At 39.8% G+C, this 21,443-nt stretch overlaps 1 protein-coding gene across 4 annotated transcripts in view; it reads right to left on the bottom strand.

Moving 5' to 3' along the window:
* Window positions 1–21,443, bottom strand: part of LOC118361189 (brefeldin A-inhibited guanine nucleotide-exchange protein 1-like) — a 134,924-nt gene that overhangs the window by 75,118 nt on the left and 38,363 nt on the right. For 3 of the 4 annotated variants that reach the window (XM_052483727.1, XM_052483726.1, XM_052483728.1), the window contains exons 2-6: window positions 19,738–19,768; window positions 7,670–7,823; window positions 6,889–7,035; window positions 665–844; window positions 152–205 (exon numbers count right to left, since the gene is read on the bottom strand). In XM_052483727.1, the coding sequence (XP_052339687.1) occupies window positions 152–205; window positions 665–844; window positions 6,889–7,035; window positions 7,670–7,823; window positions 19,738–19,768 (566 nt within the window). The remainder of the gene's footprint in view (window positions 1–151; window positions 206–664; window positions 845–6,888; window positions 7,036–7,669; window positions 7,824–19,737; window positions 19,769–21,443) is intronic. The other variant, XM_052483729.1, reaches the window with a different exon arrangement.

The raw sequence follows: 21,443 nt of genomic DNA on the forward strand, positions 1-21,443 counted from the left end.
AGAGTAACCACAATGCACGTCTGCCCCATAGCTGGAACAGAGGAGGAGAAAGAGAGATGGATGAATGGACTGATGGATGGCGCTGAATGGGAACACAGAGAAGAGTTCAGAGTTCAGATCAGGCAAGTCAAGGCAGTCCTGTAGTCTTTACCTGGCGGTCACGTTTTCTCGAGGCCAGAGACCAAGATATCTTGTGATTTGTAAGCTATGTGTCCGGGGGGTGGGGGTGGGGGTGGGGGTGGGGGTGAGGGGGGAAAGAAGTGTCAATCGAAAAGAAACAGATGATATTAGAGCAAACTTTGTTTTCAGGGTGACACCTTACTTTGACCTCTTGTCAGAAAGTCTATGCTACGCTGTCATCAGCGTGACGGAAACGGAGGCTATATGTGGTCAGTCAAGACAGGACAGTTTTATGTCACCTGACACATAAACCCCTACGACTCCTTATTCAACTGCTATGTCATGCTCAAATAAAGGGTCACCTTCTCTTCCCTTTTCTCCTCAGTACAGTATCTCTATCTGTCTGTAGCTCTGTTTCTATATCCACACCAACACACCACTTAAAACCAAGCCACAAAGCCATGTATTGGGCGTCATGCATTCTAAGTGCATTCTAAGTGCTATGCTAGTGTGGACATTGTCAGCGTCTCAGAGAGGGACTTACTGCCTGGTTCTCCATGCGGGCGAAGATGACATTGAGCATCTGAGTGAGCGTGGCCTTGGCCGTGGTCTGGTTGATGAGGTTCTTGCTGGCTAGGTAGATGTTGTAGCAGGTCCTGACTGCCTGCAGCACTGTGCCCTCATGGATCTCTATATGCTGGGAGGTCACAGCCGTCAACAGGGCCTGGTGGGAGGGAGTGAAGGAATGGGAGAGAGAGACAGAGACAGAGACAGAGAGACAGAGACAGAGACAGAGACAGAGACAGAGACAGAGAGAGAGAGAGAGAGAGAGAGAGAGAGAGAGAGAGAAAGAGTTCATCATGGTTTATCAAGGTCTATCATGGTGCCTCAGCATTATTTGTGTGAAAGATACTCCTACAGCGCGAGTAGTATAGTCCTCTGCATCTCACATCTCTGATCCCTTGGCCACCCTCCTCCCAGTCAGAACTACACAGACACAGTTACACAAACACAGCTATAGCGGGATGAGCTGAGCCAAGCTGAGTTGACAGCAGATTACGGGTAGAGGCTGAGATTTGGGCTGCTGTTTCACAGCGAGGAGTACTGTACTGAGAGAGAACGCAGCGGTGCCAGACCATCTCAGAACAGACCTTCTGACTCACAGTCAGGACTAGACCAATGACTAGTGCACTTCCTGCCAGTCATCACTTCTTAATACACCTCCCTGCTGAGTGCACTTCACTCAACAAATGCTAAGTGCACTAACCTCAGTGTACTTCTCTTATCTACTGCTTAGTGCACTTCCCTCAACCACTACCCTCCTCTCTACAGATGAAAGTAACACACACGTACAGACTCACCACGTAAGTGATAATCAACTAGGGGCTATGCATTCTATGGAAAAGAAAGTATGATGTGGAACTGACCTTACACAGAGTTGCATTATTTTCCAGAGAACGCAAAGAGCCCCGAGTTAATTATCCATTTTATACCATGACTATAATTTAACATATTTGCCACGAGAAATGTGTTCATTTGCAGGTAAAAATCTGTTCAACATCCACTGAAATAGGTAGCAAGTTTACTAGATAGCTACAGTAGTTGCCATTGTAACAAACAGACTTGCTAGTTTAGCTAACCAAACCATCAGCTCTGGCTTGGTATTATGAAAATCTACTTCAACAGTGCCAATAATGTTTTCAATTCGACTTTTGCTTTTAAAAGCAGCTCAAACATAGAACATGTAAGAATGAACTACAGCCACTGAATTCTAGTGTGCGCTTCAGGCCAATCAGAAACGAGAATTCAACAATGCCATGGTACAAGTGAGGGATAATCAACGAGGGGCTATACATTCAATGGAAAATAATGAACAACGTGGAAGTTGTGTTCCACGACGCGCTAGCAGAGTTGAACTGACCGTCCACGGAGTTGCATTATTTTCCAGAGAACGCATAGAGCCCTGAGTCCCTTTAACACCATGGCTGTGTTCAACATCCACTGAAGTAGCTAGCAAGTTTACTAGACACACTATATAGACTAAAGTATGTGGACACCCCTTCAAATGAGTGGATTCAGCTATTTCAGCCACACCCGTTGCTGACAGGTGTATAAAATCGAGCACACCACCATGCAATCTCCATAGCCATACATTGTCAGTAGAATGGCCTTACTGAAGAGCTCAGTGACTTACAACGTGGCATCGTCATAGATGCCCCCTTTCTAACAAGTCAGTTAGTCAAATGTCTGCCCTGCTGGAGCTGCCCCGGTCGACTGTAAGTGCTGTTATTGTGAAGTGGAACATCTAGGAGCAACAACGGCTCAACCACACAAGCTCACAGAACGGGACCATCGAGTGCTAAAGCACGTAGCATGTAGAAATCATCTGTCCTCGTTTGCAACTCTCACTAACGAGTTCCAAACTGCCCCTGGAAGCAACGTCAGTACAAGAACTGTTCGTCGGGAGCTTCATGAAACGGGTTTCCATGGCCGAGCAGCCTGACAAGCCTAAGATCACCATGCGCAATTCCAAGTGTCGGCTGGACTGGTGTAAAGCTCGCCGCCATTAGACTCTGGAGCAGTGGAAACACGTTCTGTGGAGTGATGAATGACGCTTCACCATCTTTAGGATGAAATACAAGCCAGGCCTAATTGCCCAACATCAGTGCCCAACCTCAATAATGCTCTTGTGGCTGAATGGAAGCAAGTCCCAGCAACAATGTTTCAACATCTAGTGGAAAGCCTTCCCAACAGCAACTCGCCCAAGCCTTCCCCATTTCTCCTTCTCCGAAATCCAGTCAGCTGATGTTCTGAAAGAGCTGCAAAATTTGGACCCCTACAAATCAGCCGGGCTAGACAATCTGGACCCTTTCTTTCTAAAATTATCTGCCAAAATTGTTGCCACCCCTATTACTAGCCTGTTCAACCTCTCTTTCGTGTCGTCTGAGATTCCCAAAGATTGGAAAGCAGCTGCGGTCATCCCCCTCTTCAAAGTGGGGGACACTCTTGACCCAAACTGCTACAGACCTATATCTATCCTTGGTTTCTCAAATGATTGCCTCGCCTGGTTCAAAATGATTGCCTCGCCTGGTTCACCAACTACTTCTCTGATAAGAGTTCAGTGTGTCAAATCAGAGGGTCTGCTGTCCGGACCTCTGGCAGTCTCTATGGGGGTGCCACAGGGTTCAATTCTTGTACCGACTCTCTTCTCTGTATACATCGATGATGTCGCTCTTGCTGCTGGTGAGTCTCTGATCCACCTCTACGCAGACGACACCATTCTGTATACTTCTGGCCCTTCTTTGGACACTGTGTTAACTAACCTCCAAACAAGCTTCAATACCATACAACTATCCTTCCGTGGCCTCCAACTGCTCTTAAATACAAGTAAAACTAAATGCATGCTCTTCAACCGATCGCTGCCTGCACCTCCCCACCTGTCCAACATCACTACTCTGGACGGCTCTGACTTAGAATACGTGGACAACTACAAATACCTAGGTGTCTGGTTAGACTGTAAACTCTCCTTCCAGACCCACATCAAACATCTCCAATCCAAAGTTAAATCTAGAATTGGCTTCCTATTTCGCAACAAAGCATCCTTCACTCATGCTGCCAAACATACCCTTGTAAAACTGACCATCCTACCAATCCTCGATTTTGGCGATGTCATTTACAAAATAGCCTCCAATACCCTACTCAACAAATTGGATGCAGTCTATCACAGTGGAATCCGTTTTGTCACCAAAGCCCCATATACTACCCACCATTGCGACCTGTATGCTCTCGTTGGCTGGCCCTCGCTTCTTACTCGTTGCCAAACCCACTGGCTCCATGTCATCTACAAGACCCTGCTAGGTAAAGTCCCCCCTTATCTCAGCTCGCTGGTCACCATAGCATCACCCACCTGTAGCACGCGCTCCAGCAGGTATATCTCTCTGGTCACCCCCAAAACCAATTCTTTCTTTGGCCACCTGTACATAGCCCACCTATAATTTAGCCCAAACATCTACCTCTTTCCCTACTGTATTTATTTTGCTCCTTTGAACCCCATTATTTTTATTTCTACTTTGCACATTCTTCCACTGCAAATCTACCATTCCAGTGTTTTACTTGCTATATTGTATTTAATTTGCCACCATGGCCTTTTTTTGCCTTTACCTCCCTTATCTCACCTAATTTGCTCACATCATATATACTGTATTATTGACTGTATGTTTGTTTTACTCCATGTGTAACTCTGTGTCGTTGCATCTGTCGAACTGCTTTGCTTTATCTTTGCCAGGTTGCAATTGTAAATGAGAACTTGTTCTCAACTTGCCTACCTGGTTAAATAGGTGAAAAGGTGAAATAAAATCAAATGCAAAAAAAGTGGAGGCTGTTATAGCAGCAAAGGGGGAACCAACTCCATATTAATGCCCATGATTTTGAAAAGAGATGTTCGACAAGCAGGTGTCCACATACTTTTGGCCATGCAGTTTAGCTACAGTAGTTGCCTAGGTAACCAAACAGACTTGCTAGTTTAGCTAACCAACCCATCAGGCCAGGCACGACTCCAGAGCCATCATTAAGTTTGCTGACGGCACAACGGTGGTAGGCCTGATCACCGACAACGATGAGACAGCCTATATGGAGGAAGTCAGAGACCTGGCAGTGTGGTGCCAGGACAACAACTTCTCCCTCAACGTGAGCAAAACAAAGGAGCTGATCGTGGACTACAGGAAAAGGAGGCCCGAACACGCCATCATTCACATTGATGTGGCTGTAGTGGAGCAGGTTGAAAGCTTCAAGTTCCTTGGTGTCAACATCACCAACAAACTATTGTGGTCCAAACACACCAAGAAAGTTGTGAAGACGGCACGACAACGCCTTTTCCACCTCAGGAGACTGAAAAGATTTGACATGGGTCCACAGATCCTCGAAACGTTCTACAGCTGCACCATCGAGAGCATCCTGACCGGTTGCATTACCGGCTGGTATAACAACTGCTCGGCATCCGACCGCAAGACGGTGCAGAGGGTAGTGCGTACAGCCCAGTACATCACTGGGGCCAAGCTTCCTGCCATCCAGGACCTATATACTAGACGGTATCAGAGGAAGGACCATAAAATTGTCAAAGACTCCAGTCACTATAGACAGTTCTCTTTGCTACCGCATGGCAAGTGGTACTGGAGTGCCAAAGTCTAGGTCCAAAAGGCTCCTTAACAGCTTCTAACCCCAAGCCATAAGACTGCTGATCAATTAATCAACTGGCCACTCTGACTATTTACATTGACCCCCTTCCCCCTTTGTTTTACACTGCTGCTACTCTCTGTTTATTATCTATGCATAGTCACTTTACCCCGACTTACATGTACACTGCTGCTACTCTCTGTTTATTATCTATGCAGAGTCACTTTACCCCTACCTACATGTACACTGCTGCTACTCTCTGTTTATTATCTATGCAGAGTCACTTTACCCCGACCTACATGTACACTGCTGCTACTCGCTGTTTATTATCTATGCAGAGTCACTTTACCCCTACCTACATGTACACTGCTGCTACTCTCTGTTTATTATCTATGCAGAGTCACTTTACCCCGACCTACATGTACACTGCTGCTACTCGCTGTTTATTATCTATGCAGAGTCACTTTACCCCTACCTACATGTACACTGCTGCTACTCTCTGTTTATTATCTATGCAGAGTCACTTTACCCCGACCTACATGTACACTGCTGCTACTCGCTGTTTATTATCTATGCAGAGCCACTTTACCCCTACCTACATGTACACTGCTGCTACTCGCTGTTTATTATCTATGCAGAGTCACTTTACCCCTACCTACATGTACACTGCTGCTACTCTCTGTTTATTATCTATGCAGAGCCACTTTACCCCGACCTACATGTACACTGCTGCTACTCGCTGTTTATTATCTATGCAGAGTCACTTTACCCCGACCTACATGTACACTGCTGCTACTCGCTGTTTATTATCTATGCAGAGTCACTTTACCCCGACCTACATGTACACTGCTGCTACTCTCTGTTTATTATCTATGCAGAGTCACTTTACCCCGACCTACATGTACACTGCTGCTACTCACTGTTTATTATCTATGCAGAGTCACTTTACCCCGACCTACATGTACACTGCTGCTACTCGCTGTTTATTATCTATGCAGAGTCACTTCACCCCGACCTACATGTAGAAATGACTTTGACTAACCTGTACCACCGCACACTGACTCAGTACCGGTACCACCTGTATATAGCCTCATTATTATAATTTTATTGGGTTCCTTTTTTAAAAATGTTTAAAAAGTTTATTTAGTAAATATTTTCTTGAAAGTGCATTGTTGGTTAAGGGCTTGTAATTAAGCATTTCACGGTAAGGTCTAGGTAAGGTACCTGTTGTTTTCGGCACATGTGACAAATAACATTTCATAAATTTGAACTTGCTATTATGAAAATCGAATTTAAACAATGCCAATAATGTTTTCATTTCGATTATTGCTTTCAAAAGCAGCTCAAACATGTAAGAATGAACTACAGACATTGAATTCTAACGTAGGGAAATATTCTAGACCCAGTAGGGAAATAATGCACGCTCCCGAATGCCCTTTAAGCCAATCAGAAATGAGAATTCAACAATGCCATGGTAGAAACAGATAACACAATTCTACATTCTAAATAATCACCATGCAGGCAAGAATAGAATCTAACAGCAGAACACACAATATCCAAAACACACTTGCAGACCAAATAACTGCAGATGCCAACCTTAATGATCTGTAGCTGCACCCCCTCATCTGTCTGTGGTCCCTGGAAGCAGCCACAGATGGTCTCGATGATCCTGTCGATGAGCTTCTTGCCAGGGGCCGTGCTGTCTGGAGCGCTGCCGGTCAGGTGGCCATACGCTATCAGCTTCTACAGGGAAAACACCACACACAAAACCACACAGTCAGATAGACACTAATCTCCCGTGGGAAGATTCTGCGTGGAGACAGAAGAACCTGTCAGGACTGAATGTGATGTGTGAGATACCGAGCTGCATTAGTTCCTGCCTTTTTGTTTTCGTCACTGGTCATTTGGAAGTATCAGGATTGGGCGAAGGCTTTGTCTGAGTTTCATTTTGCGAAGGCGGAGCTCTTCATTTCTCCCCATTTCTAACACATATAGACCCAGTAGTTAATCACTGACCAAATAACGCAAGATTTGACTTCTGTTTTAACAGAGATGAGATAAACACAACTTCTACATTTCATTCAGAAAACACCCCAAAACATCATGACTGTGAATCAGTGTCACTGAAGTTTGAGTCTGTCTGTGTAAATACAACATTTATTTATTTCAGGTCAACATCAAATTCCAGTTAGATATTGCACAGAATCTTAAATAACTTTAGATGACTCCAAGCTGTGTGTATGATTTAATATCAATATAGTCCTGAACCAAATGACCATATTTGTTTTGACATGTAATTACAGTGAAGGGAAGAAACATGCAGCCTAGACAGTTTTAGACACACAGGGTTCACGTGTTGACCTCCTCTACTACTGACCTGTAAACAGTCTAGTGATGTGATGACGATGCGGGGACATTTGGACTGACATGCCAACTCAAACGGCAGGAAGTACTTGTCGGCCTCTACGAAGCTGGTCTTTGATTTGATTGGCGGAAGAGTGCTGGAATCCGATTTGCTGTCTGGAGGAGGACTGGAGAGAGAACAAAAAAAGAAAACCGAGCTCATAGTACTTATTGTTACTTTTATTTCTTCGTTTTTTGGGGGTATTTTTCTTAAAACTACATGGTTGGTTAAGAGCTTGTAAGTAAGTATTTCACTGTAAGGTCTATCTATACCTGTTGTATTCGGCACATGTGACAAATACAATTTGATTTGGTATTCTGTCATCGACACAAAGCATGATAAAAACATCAGTATTTATTTCTGGCAATTACACACTATTAACACGACGTAGCAGGAAACGTAGCAGGAAACGTAGCAGGAAAAGTAGCACGAAACGTAGCAGGTAACGTAGCAGGAAACGTCTGAAACGAGATCCCCTACATACTGGTGTTGACGAGAAGAAAATAAACTATTGGGGGAGGTTCTCTTCTGCACTGTTCAACCAATCCAGCAAATGTAGAGGAGTTAAGACGGAGTGTCACCTTGTTAACATCCAAAAGGGGAAGCCATGTCACATGCTCTCTTTCCATTTCCCCTGACAACCGGAACATCCAGTTGTTGGGGACTCGGCAGAAGCTAACACACTACTGACAGTGTACTATTTCTGTCTTTATGCATGTTCTTTATGCAGCTCAATTTGATGCACTGTAATCAGCCAACTCTTATAAAGAAAGGTGCCTGCAATTAATCTACCCCTCATCTATTTTAGGAGAAGAGATCCATGATGTCATACACCTGATAATAATGGTCTCTGCTCTGTCGAGTGTGTCTTTATACTGTCAAAAGCCTTTGTGGCCAAAATCACATCCTTGTTACTGTTGCTATGGAATAAAACCAAGGATAAAGTCATATTTGTGAGTGCTGTTTGTCTTTATGGATCGTAGATCTAAACCAAGGGTCCTTAGCTGTACCCTAAAACATTATAAATCTAAACCAGGGGTCCTTAGCTGTATGCTAAAACATTATAAATCTAAACCAGTGGTTTTTAGCTGTACCCTAAAACATTATAAATATAAACCAGGGATCCTTAGCTGTATGCTAAAACATTATAAATCTAAACCAAGGGTCCTTAGCTGTACCCTAAAACATTATAAATCTAAACCAGGGGTCCTTAGCTGTACCCTAAAACATTATACATCTAAACCAGGGGTCCTTAGCTGTACCCTAAAACATTATAAATCTAAACCAGGGGTCCTTAGCTGTACCCTAAAACATTATAAATCTAAACCAGGGGTCCTTAGCTGTACCCTAAAACATTATAAATCTAAACCAGGGGTCCTTAGCTGTACCCTAAAACATTATAAATCTAAACCAAGGGTCCTTAGCTGTATGCTAAAACATTATAAATCTAAACCAGGGGTCCTTAGCTGTACCCTAAAACATTATAAATCTAAACCAGGGGTCCTTAGCTGTACCCTAAAACATTATAAATCTAAACCAGGGGTCCTTAGCTGTACCCTAAAACATTATAAATCTAAACCAGGGGTCCTTAGCTGTACCCTAAAACATTATAAATCTAAACCAAGGGTCCTTAGCTGTATGCTAAAACATTATAAATCTAAACCAAGGGTCCTTAGCTGTACCCTAAAACATTATACATCTAAACCAAGGGGTCCTTAGCTGTACCCTAAAACATTATACATCTAAACCAAGGGGTCCTTAGCTGTACCCTAAAACATTATAAATCTAAACCAAGGGTCCTTAGCTGTATGCTAAAACATTATAAATCTAAACCAAGGGTCCTTAGCTGTACCCTAAAACATTATACATCTAAACCAGGGGTCCTTAGCTGTACCCTAAAACATTATAAATCTAAACTAAGGGTCCTTAGCTGTACCCTAAAACATTATAAATCTAAACCAGGGGGTCCTTAGCTGTACCCTAAAACATTATACATCTAAACTAAGGGTCCTTAGCTGTACCCTAAAACATTATACATCTAAACTAAGGGTCCTTAGCTGTACCCTAAAACATTATACATCTAAACCAGGGGGTCCTTAGCTGTACCCTAAAACATTATACAGCTAAACTAAGGGTCCTTAGCTGTACCCTAAAACATTATAAATCTAAACCAGGGGGTCCTTAGCTGTACTATAAAACATTATAAATCTAAACCAGGGGTCCTTAGCTGTACCCTAAAACATTATAAATCTAAACCAGGGGGTCCTTAGCTGTATGCTAAAACATTATAAATCTAAACCAGGGGTCCTTAGCTGTACCCTAAAACATTATACATCTAAACCAGGGGGTCCTTAGCTGTATGCTAAAACATTATAAATCTAAACCAGGGGGTCCTTAGCTGTACCCTAAAACATTATAAATCTAAACCAGGGGGTCCTTAGCTGTATGCTAAAACATTATAAATCTAAACCAGGGGTCCTTAGCTGTACCCTAAAACATTATAAATCTAAACCAGGGGTCCTTAGCTGTATGCTAAAACATTATACATCTAAACCAGGGGTCCTTAGCTGTACCCTAAAACATTATACATCTAAACCAAGGGGTCCTTAGCTGTACCCTAAAACATTATACATCTAAACCAAGGGGTCCTTAGCTGTACCCTAAAACATTATACATCTAAACCAAGGGTCCTTAGCTGTACCCTAAAACATTATAAATCTAAACCAGGGGTCCTTAGCTGTACCCTAAAACATTATACATCTAAACCAAGGGGTCCTTAGCTGTACCCTAAAACATTATAAATCTAAACCAGGGGTCCTTAGCTGTACCCTAAAACATTATACATCTAAACCAAGGGGTCCTTAGCTGTATGCTAAAACATTATAAATCTAAACCAGGGGTCCTTAGCTGTACCCTAAAACATTATACATCTAAACCAAGGGGTCCTTAGCTGTACCCTAAAACATTATAAATCTAAACCAGGGGTCCTTAGCTGTACCCTAAAACATTATACATCTAAACCAAGGGGTCCTTAGCTGTACCCTAAAACATTATAAATCTAAACCAGGGGTCCTTAGCTGTACCCTAAAACATTATAAATCTAAACCAGGGGTCCTTAGCTGTACCCTAAAACATTATACATCTAAACCACGGGGTCCTTAGCTGTACCCTAAAACATTATAAATCTAAACCAGGGGTCCTTAGCTGTACCCTAAAACATTATATATCTAAACCAAGGGGTCCTTAGCTGTACCCTAAAACATTATAAATCTAAACCAGGGGTCCTTAGCTGTACGCTAAAACATTATAAATCTAAACCAGGGGTCCTTAGCTGTACGCTAAAACATTATCCATCTGAACAACCACACCCAAACTGCACTGAGCTCTGAGCCAAGGATGGCGGGAGAGAAGGAGGAAGAGAGAGGGAGAGAAAGAGTGAGAGAGCGAGGAAGAGGGGTGAAGGGCTGTGTTGTTTGTGTCTTGGCAGAGAGAAAGGATGACTTCAGCTTCTTTAGAGTGATGACCTCGCAGAGTGCAGTGGGACATGGGATAGAGAGGGAGAGAGAAAGAAAGAGGGACAGAGAACGAGAGAAAGAGAGAGAGAGAGAGAGAGAGAGAGAGAGAGAGAGAGAGAGACAGAGGGGAAAAGGAGAAGAGGAAGCATACAGAGTTTTGAGAGGCGATGTGGGCATTTCAAATATAATATGGTCTCCCGTCGAGTCCATTCATCACATAATGTTGTTTTGAATGGAAATGACCATTCTACTTATGCTAATTCTATGAGTCACAGTCCCTCTCTGCTCAGCATGCATTCTCCCCTCTAATAAGCAACATACAGGATTAGCCTGCTCATATTCATAATTGACATGAAATGGGGTTGAGCCATACATCTATGGAGACTAGAGAATGCTAACACGTTGCTTCTGGTCTTACAACTTTTGACACTTTTTGGCTTACAAAAGATCCTTGAGAATAAGTGATGTTATGGGTGTTTTTTCGTATTTTTCTAAAAACCCAAAAGGCAGGATAACTTTGCGAAAGGTTAGGTAAGGTGTCTGTATATAAAAACTTACTACATCCTTCACTCCTCCCCCACCTAAAGTCATCTTGGGCATGGCATTTGTGAGGAGAAGCTTAGATATTGGCAGTGTCTGAATACCCATACTTAGTAGGCCGTTTGAGTATGCCAAAAAATTAAGTTTAATAGTATGCAACATTTCTAAAATCGATCTATACTTTAAATGGCCGGATGTCATACTGATTTTGGCTTTGACAACAGCTGATCAATTTGAAATGTGGATGTGCTACCGAAATCAACGAATAGCGAGATAAAACGCAATCCCGCATTACGCATTCTCCGTATGTGAAAATCTAATGTTTTATAGTATGTACATTTTCTAAAATCGTGTATGGTTTAAAAGCCAGGACTCATTTCGCCTCTTCATCTAGTAGAAATCGATGCACACTTTTCCACAAGGCATTGAAGATGTGGGCTGCGCCTGGTTCTCTTCAAGTAGCCAAATAACAAAACTAGCCTACGTAATTGGGGAAGATGACGAATAGTGAAGTTTCTGCGGTGGTATTCAAAGTGAAGTCGTATTTGTTATCCTTAAAATTATCACGAGTATTGCATCGTGGGATACATCTTTGAAAACAGAACTGTTTAACATTTGTGAATGTGTCAGCACCAAGGACTCGGGATGTGGCTGCGTTAATGATGTCATGTTAATCTTGCCTTTTGATTTGAACATATGTATTGCTTTAGTTTTGTAGGCTAGGCTACCTAATTTCATTAATTGACCAAGCCTTAGCAGTCATTCTGATCTTGATCTCGTTCCCAATGATCAGTGCTTCAGATTATAATGTCGCTGTCCAGCGTTCTGAATTTGCCATGCTACCGACTGTCCACGTTTTTTTCTGTGCAATAGCCTTTCGATTTGAACATTTGTTTTGGTGTGTGTACTAGGCTATTTAATTTAAATATATGTTACAGCACTTTGGTTTCACTAATAAATATGTTTAAATGGAAACATGTTTAAATGGAAACAAAAACAGTCCTTTTTAAATAGGATAGATGGGCTATATGGTCTACAGTATAGGTTGAATGTGCTAAATGGTATGTGCTAAATAGTATGTGACGATGAGTACATAGTGGGACCAAGTCACTATTCGAGTCACAAGTCAAGTCTCAAGGTCCAAGAAGAGTCCCAAGTCGTGAGTCAAGTCCAAGTCGTGAGTCAAGTCCAAGTCGTGCACTCTAAGAGCAAGTCAAGTCTCAAGTCAAGTAAAAAAAAAAATCTACACATGCAATGAATGACTTGTTGAACTACAAACGTATAGACCATAAGGTTCTATCTGACATTTGTGTCAAATGAGTTAGTCACATATAATAGATCTTGGTTCTTTATATGTCCATAAAGTTATATTTTTGAAAAAGTACATTTTAAGTCAAAATCAACAACTAGAAAGTTCTATCTGCAATCCAATCACAAGCTTGAACAAATACAGACGGACCAATCAGAACCCCTTCGTCGCCAATAATTACATTACATTACATTTAAGTCATTTAGCAGACGCTCTTATCCAGAACGATGGCACGCAATCAAAACAACAAATGTCACATCGTTGTTCAATGATGGCAGTAATTTGTCTAATGACCATAATACATGTCTTAATGGATTTGCTGATGTGTTCTGACTCTATTTTGGTAAAATAGTATTATTCTATAATTTATATATTTAAATGGATAGTCTACTTCACTGAACATATCTAATTCAAAAGTGTCAGATATAACCTTATTGCTGAACCCAGATTGACATTTCAGAGACATAAGGTTATATCTGCTATTGCACCCACCTAAACATGTTTTTTTTTCAAAATGTCTCAGGATTTTGATACTCTTGTACTTCAGGTACCTTTAAGGTGAGGACCTTAAAAAGGATCCGCCCCCTTTTCTTTCAATTTTCGCCTAAAATGACATACCCAAATCTAACTGCCTGCAGCTCAGGACCTGAAGCAAGGATTTGCATATTCTTGACACCATTTGAAAGGAAACACTTTGACGTTTGTGGAAATGTGTAATGACTGTAGGAGAATATAACACATCAGATCTGGTAAAAGATAATACAAAGAAAAAAAGATTGTGCTTTTTTTGTACCATCTTTAAAATGCAAGAGAAAGGCCATAATGAATTATTTCAGCCCAGCTGCAATATAGATTTGTGGGCAACGTTTTATACTGATCCAATGACATTGCATTTCTGTTCAACATTTTGTATCAAGACTGCCCAAATGTGCCTAATTGGTATATTAATACATTTTCAAGTTCATAACTGTTCACTCTGAAACAATAGCATGGTATTCTTTCACTGTAATAGCTACTGTAAATTGGACACAAAATTGTCGTCTATTTATTGAGGCTACCAGACATCCATTTTCATTATTTTGTCTACAACACAATTTGATTGTGTAATAATTAATTGAATCAACAAATTCCAAATGCAAGCTTCATAACTCAATGATCAATGTCAAGCAATTTTGATATACCAAAAGACCATTAGGCCTATGCTAGTCATTTTTGCTTGATGCCCCGTTGCTGGTGAGCATGCAAAGTAAACAATTAATGCTCTTGACCGCCAAACAATCTTTTGAGTTGCATATTTATTTATGTCAATCTTCTCTCCCTACAATTTGACGTTTGCGCTGCACCGATTCTATAGCTGTACATCAGCAATCTGTTAGTCCAGTTGTTCTCTAACTTTTTGACTCGTGACCCACAAAAAGGAGTGGTTCAAAGTCCTCAACCCCCTCGCACGCACTTCTCTGGAGTCCAGAGCAAGCAGGATCATATATTATGTTATGTCTTCATCCCATAAGTATTGAAGGCAGTGCGATGCTACAGCTATCTTTAAACATACCGTACCACCACTGAGGCATATACTTTTAACCCACCCAAACTAGGCCTATCTGAAATAGGAAAATTATCAATGAAATCACTAGCCTATTGTTCTGGCAAAGATGAGTCCGTAGCAGATTGCTAAACTGATTTTTATATGGATAATATTAACGTAGGTAGGCTACTGCTTTTGCTAGGCAAACCGGAGAAAGGTAAACAAGTGCTTTCTGGTCACTAATCTGGATACGTGCGCCAGCATTTACGAGCCAATGCTGATGACTGGTCATTAATCAACAGTCAACACAACTACATTTTTTGTCTCTGAAGCATAGATTACCATATTTGGTGCAATGCCAGAGGCCTATGTTAGTAACCAGATCGAATAAACAAAGGTATAAATATAAAATACAAATAGTAGGTTATCTAGCCTATAAAAATGTGTGAATTTCTGTATTTTTCCCATGGAATTTCACAATTGTGACCCCCCCCCAAAACCTTCTCACTGCGCTACTGTAGGTTACCCGAAATGTGTGGACTGACAGTTTGTTGGTCGAATCAAAGGGCCCAGTGTGCGCTTCACCAGCAAACCTCTTTTTGTTGTTGCTGTTTTTTGCATGTACGATACGGTCTCTGGTTGGGTGGAGAGTAGCCTAATCCACTGTGACAAAACATTACAAGATCTGGCCAGATCATTTCAATTAATCAGTCTCAAGTCTATATGGAGTCCTGCATCTTGAGAGAGGGATGGAAATGGCGAGAGAAAGAAAGGATGAGGAGGAAAGGAGTGGCACTCATGGTACATTTCATTCCACTGACCCAGTTACCAGGCAGCAGAGCTCCACAAACACACACAAAAACTCTCCTTCTCCCAGGCGAAATCCAGCCTACTTTTTGAGTGTATGTACTGACATGTACGTGCAACTGTTAGATACAGACACAAATACACACTACATGTTAATATATGTAAATCGTAGTATTTAGTCTGTAATGTCTTTTTCGTTATGTGTCAGACCCCCGTAACGTTAGTTGTCGCCATCCCCCTCCCTCCCTCCCTCCCAGGCTAGAGCCAGGCACTAGGCAGGGGTCCATTAATGACAGGGAAAATGGCTTTTAGAAGTAGACCAGGCTGAGAGACAAACAAAAACACACTGGAGGTCACACACACAGACTCACTCTTTACACTAAACTCAAAGGCAAGCGAAAGGAAACAAGAAAATCACCTAAATTAACTAGGCTGTATTTATTTTTGTTTTGTAAGATTTTATTTCAGATTTTTTTTAAACAATACAAAACATTCACCTACAAACAACAGACACAACATCCACAACATCACTCCTACCAAGACCCACCTGTTCACACCTCCATTTCCAGCGCCTGCATCACTCTCCGCCACATGGCCTCAAACTGCACCATTTTGTTTCTCTCCGTCGCCCCACACACTTTAAACATTTAGATAATAAAGCATTTTACCTTCCCATTGTGTTAACTAGAATATTGAGGATTGGTTGATTTCCAGTTTTTAAGTGTACGTTTTTTCAAGATGATCGACGAGAAATGTATCGTCCAACCCATCGGGTATCTCACTGCACCCTCAGATGCCATGTCTTGAAATATGCAGGCAGATGTGTTAAAAGTACATTTACATGGTAACACTTCTGACAGCCGACTTTCTAATTCTGGCCATACCTTTTGGGACTTTATAGCATTCCCAGAAGGCCTGGATTATTGAGTGATTGTTAGTTTTACACTTAAGACATGACTCTGCCGTTGTGCTGTAGAATTGGTGAATTTCGTCTCTTGTATAATACATTCTATATATTAGTTGATACTGGATTAAGCGTGCATTTTTGTTAACTGTAGTTCCATTAGTTATGTTCCAACATTCCCTCCACCAGTTATCCCCCCCCCCCACCCCTAAGAGATTGTCAGCTGAATAGGATCTCTCAAATCCAAACATTTCTTGATATGAACTGTTTAAGTTGCATTTTCTTCCATATTGTTATAGTGTTCTTGACTATATGACGTTGTTCATGTTCTTAGCTTTATCCTTAAAAAATAGACGCATAACAAGATTTTGGAGGATGAGAATGCGCATCTTCAATATGTACCCATTGTCCCTCTTTAGTACATTTAACTATGTCACAAGTAAAATCCCTGGGTAGCGAGTTGATACAATTTCAAGTCTGGAAGATTAAAACCACCCTCTGATTTAGGAAGATGTAAAACTTTCCTTTGTATTCTATAAGTTACATTTTCCCATATAAAGTCTGCTATGACCAAGTATACTTTTGTAATGAATGTCTTCAGTGGGGTAATTCTTATTACCGAGAATAAATATACAATCTTTTGGAGCCATGCCATTCTGAAGATCTTTATTCTACCTGTAAGATTTATGGGAAGGTTGTTCCATTATTAGATCTGCTTTCATAGTGTTGAGTAATGGGATAAAGTTGTCTTTATATATTCTAAGTATTTTATATTTTTTTGTGGTCCACTTAAAGGATTGCTGTAGATCTCCTATTGCCATTATTTCTTTTTTTCCCACGTTCATTTTATATCCTGAGATTTTTAAGTATTCTGAATTTTTTTTTTTTTACCAAGGGAGGCATTGAGTTTTCAATATTGATCAGGTGATCATCTGCAAATAAGTTTAATAAACATTCATGTTTACCAATACTGACACCTGTTACATTTGGGTCCTGTCTAATTATGTCTGGAAAGAGGTTCAATTGCCAGTGCAAACAGGAGGGGGGAGAGAGGACATCTGTGTCTTGTGCCCCTTTCTAAAGCAATTATTATGTGTATATTTTTGGTTTAGGATATCTATATACGATTATTATGTGTATATTTTTGGTTTAGGATATCTATATACGATTATTATGTGTATATTTTTGGTTTAGGATATCTATATACGATTATTATGTGTATATTTTTGGTTTAGGATATCTATATACGATTATTATGTGTATATTTTTGGTTTAGGATATCTATATACGATTATTATGTGTATATTTTTGGTTTAGGATATCTATATACGATTATTATGTGTATATTTTTGGTTTAGGATATCTATATACGATTATTATATGTGTATATTTTTGGTTTAGGATATCTATATACGATTATTTATGTGTATATTTTTGGTTTAGGATATCTATATACGATTATTATATGTGTATATTTTTGGTTTAGGATATCTATATACGATTATATATGTGTATATTTTTGGTTTAGGATATCTATATACGATTATTATATGTGTATATTTTTGGTTTAGGATATCTATATACGATTATTATGTGTATATTTTTGGTTTAGGATATCTATATACGATTATTACGTGTATATTTTTGGTTTAGGATATCTATATACGATTATTATATGTGTATATTTTTGGTTTAGGATATCTATATACGATTATTATGTGTATATTTTTGGTTTAGGATATCTATATACGATTATTATGTGTATATTTTTGGTTTATGATATCTATATACGATTATTATGTGTATATTTTTGGTTTAGGATATCTATATACGATTATTATGTGTATATTTTTGGTTTAGGATATCTATATACGATTATTATGTGTATATTTTTGGTTTAGGATATCTATATACGATTATTATGTGTATATTTTTGGTTTAGGATATCTATATACGATTATTATGTGTATATTTTTGGTTTAGGATATCTATATACGATTATTATGTGTATATTTTTGGTTTAGGATATCTATATACGATTATTATGTGTATATTTTTGGTTTAGGATATCTATATACGATTATTATGTGTATATTTTTGGTTTAGGATATCTATATACGATTATTATGTGTATATTTTTGGTTTAGGATATCTATATACGATTATTATGTGTATATTTTTGGTTTAGGATATCTATATACGATTATTATGTGTATATTTTTGGTTTAGGATATCTATATACGATTATTTATGTGTATATTTTTGGTTTAGGATATCTATATACGATTATTACGTGTATATTTTTGGTTTAGGATATCTATATACGATTATTACGTGTATATTTTTGGTTTAGGATATCTATATACGATTATTATGTGTATATTTTTGGTTTAGGATATCTATATACGATTATTATGTGTATATTTTTGGTTTAGGATATCTATATACGATTATTACGTGTATATTTTTGATTTAGGATATCTATATACGATTATTATGTGTATATTTTTGGTTTAGGATATCTATATACGATTATTACGTGTATATTTTTGGTTTAGGATATCTATATACGATTATTACGTGTATATTTTTGGTTTAGGATATCTATATACGATTATTACGTGTATATTTTTGGTTTAGGATATCTATATACGATTATTATGTGTATATTTTTGGTTTAGGATATCTATATACGATTATTACGTGTATATTTTTGGTTTAGGATATCTATATACGATTATTATGTGTATATTTTTGGTTTAGGATATCTATATACGATTATTACGTGTATATTTTTGGTTTAGGATATCTATATACGATTATTACGTGTATATTTTTGGTTTAGGATATCTATATATTGTGTATATTTTTGGTTTAGGATATCTTATACGATTATTACGTGTATATTTTTGGTTTAGGATATCTATATACAATTATTATGTGTATATTTTTGGTTTAGGATATCTATATACGATTATTATGTGTATATTTTTGGTTTAGGATATCTATATACGATTATTATGTGTATATTTTTGGTTTAGGATATCTATATACGATTATTATGTGTATATTTTTGGTTTAGGATATCTATATACGATTATTATGAAATGTATTATTTCAGCTCCAACGTTTTGAATTGAAAAGGCCATATTCACAACAGCCATTATAGATACATATATATCTTCTTTTTTTTGCGTATGGTATTAAACTGAATCATGTTTTTGTGCTTGTTTGTAAGTGTCTATTTTGAATAAACCTTGTTTGATTGATATGTATTAAGTCTGGTAAGACTTCTGCCATTCTGTTACTTATGAGTTTTGTTATTATATTATTGTCACAATTTATTAAACTTATGGCTCTTTAATCTCCAGATCTTTTAAAATATGCACACGGGGTGTAACCAGGATATATCTCTGTGAAACTGAATTCAAATCAACTTACCTTAATTTTTCAGACTCTTCCTTTATTTCCTCTGAAAAAAAAGAGAGAAAGAGAGGGAGGTGTGACAGTTAGAAACATTGAAATAACAGCCAAGGATGAGAGTAAATTCTGCAGTATTTTACTAAACTAATGACACCATTGGGAATAGCAGATAGCAGGGCCAGGCAGCGGTAAGGAGCCTGCGTCTAGCGGATCTATCTTCCCTCTCTCGTATCCAAGGCTCCTAGTGAATGTCTGAAGAGTCAGAGTGAAGTGTTAATGCATGCTTGAAGAGGATAAGAACCTATTGGGACAAGGATTGACCAGAAGAACCCTTCAACGTCTGTATGCATACTGTGAATAGTGACATTCTCAAAGGGATACACACACTTACATGCGCACACACGTAAGCACCGCACTCACGTAACAGTCTTGCTTCCGTCCCTCTCCTTACCCCAACCTAGGCTCGAACCAGGGACCCTCAGCACACGTTGACAACAGTTACCCATGAAGCATTGTTACCTATCGTTCCACAAAAGCCTCAGCCATTGCAGAGCAAGTGGCGTCAACGATTGACACGCTACTAGTGCGTACCGCTGACTAGCTAGCCATTTCACACCGGTGACACACATTCATTAGGAAGTTAGCGATGCCTGGGTTGACTCATAACCTGCAGCCCCCGCAGTTATATCAGCAGGGCGGACAGTTTAGGGTCATTAAATACTGTGTGGCTAAAAGGTGGGTGGGTGGCAGGCGGGTTGAATAAAGAGAAACAATACCTTAGAACTGGGGTACGTGCAATGCCGTCCGCTGTACGCCAAATAACAACGTGATTCACATTTTCAAACAGTCCATTTATATTTCCATCGGCTATACATTTTATTTTTTTAACTTGTTTTCTCGGCCCTCACTAGCATAAACACTAAGTACAGGCACAGACTGTGTGGGAAATTATTTAAGACTCTCCAATACAACCCAACATTGCCGAGGGGGGTATGCAGCTGGAGGTTGAATGTTTGAAGGGGTACGGGACTATAAAGAGTTGGGGAACCATTGGCCTACATGTATGCTTGGTGACTGTGTGAGCCACAACAACACACCCAATCATTGTTCTAGACTCGGCGAGAGGAGTCTGGGTGCTGTGCTCTGCCTGATGCTGTATTCACTCTGCTCTGCAGCAGCTGGATGTGGATGTTAGCAGCAACGCCTGGGTTTAATTCACACACTGATATACAGGTGGCATCAACGCCTGGGTTTAATTCACAAACTGATATACAGGTGGCATCAACGCCTGGGTTTAATTCACACACTGATATACAGGTGGCATCAACGCCTGGGTTTAATTCACACACTGATATACAGGTGGCATCAACGCCTGGGTTTAATTCACACACTGATATACAGGTGGCATCAACGCCTGGGTTTAATTCACACACTGATATACAGGTGGCATCAACGCCTGGGTTTAATTCACACACTGATATACAGGTGGCATCAATGCCTGGGTTTAATTCACACACTGATATACAGGTGCAGCAAAGCCTGGGTTTAATTCACACACTGATATACAGGTGGCATCAACGCCTGGGTTTAATTCACACACTGATATACAGGTGGCATCAACGCCTGGGTTTAATTCACACACTGATATACAGGTGGCATCAACGCCTGGGTTTAATTCACACACTGATATACAGGTGGCATCAACGCCTGGGTTTAATTCACAC

The sequence above is a fragment of the Oncorhynchus keta genome, chromosome 28 (genome assembly GCF_023373465.1).
Source record: "Oncorhynchus keta strain PuntledgeMale-10-30-2019 chromosome 28, Oket_V2, whole genome shotgun sequence".
Taxonomy (NCBI): domain Eukaryota; kingdom Metazoa; phylum Chordata; class Actinopteri; order Salmoniformes; family Salmonidae; genus Oncorhynchus; species Oncorhynchus keta.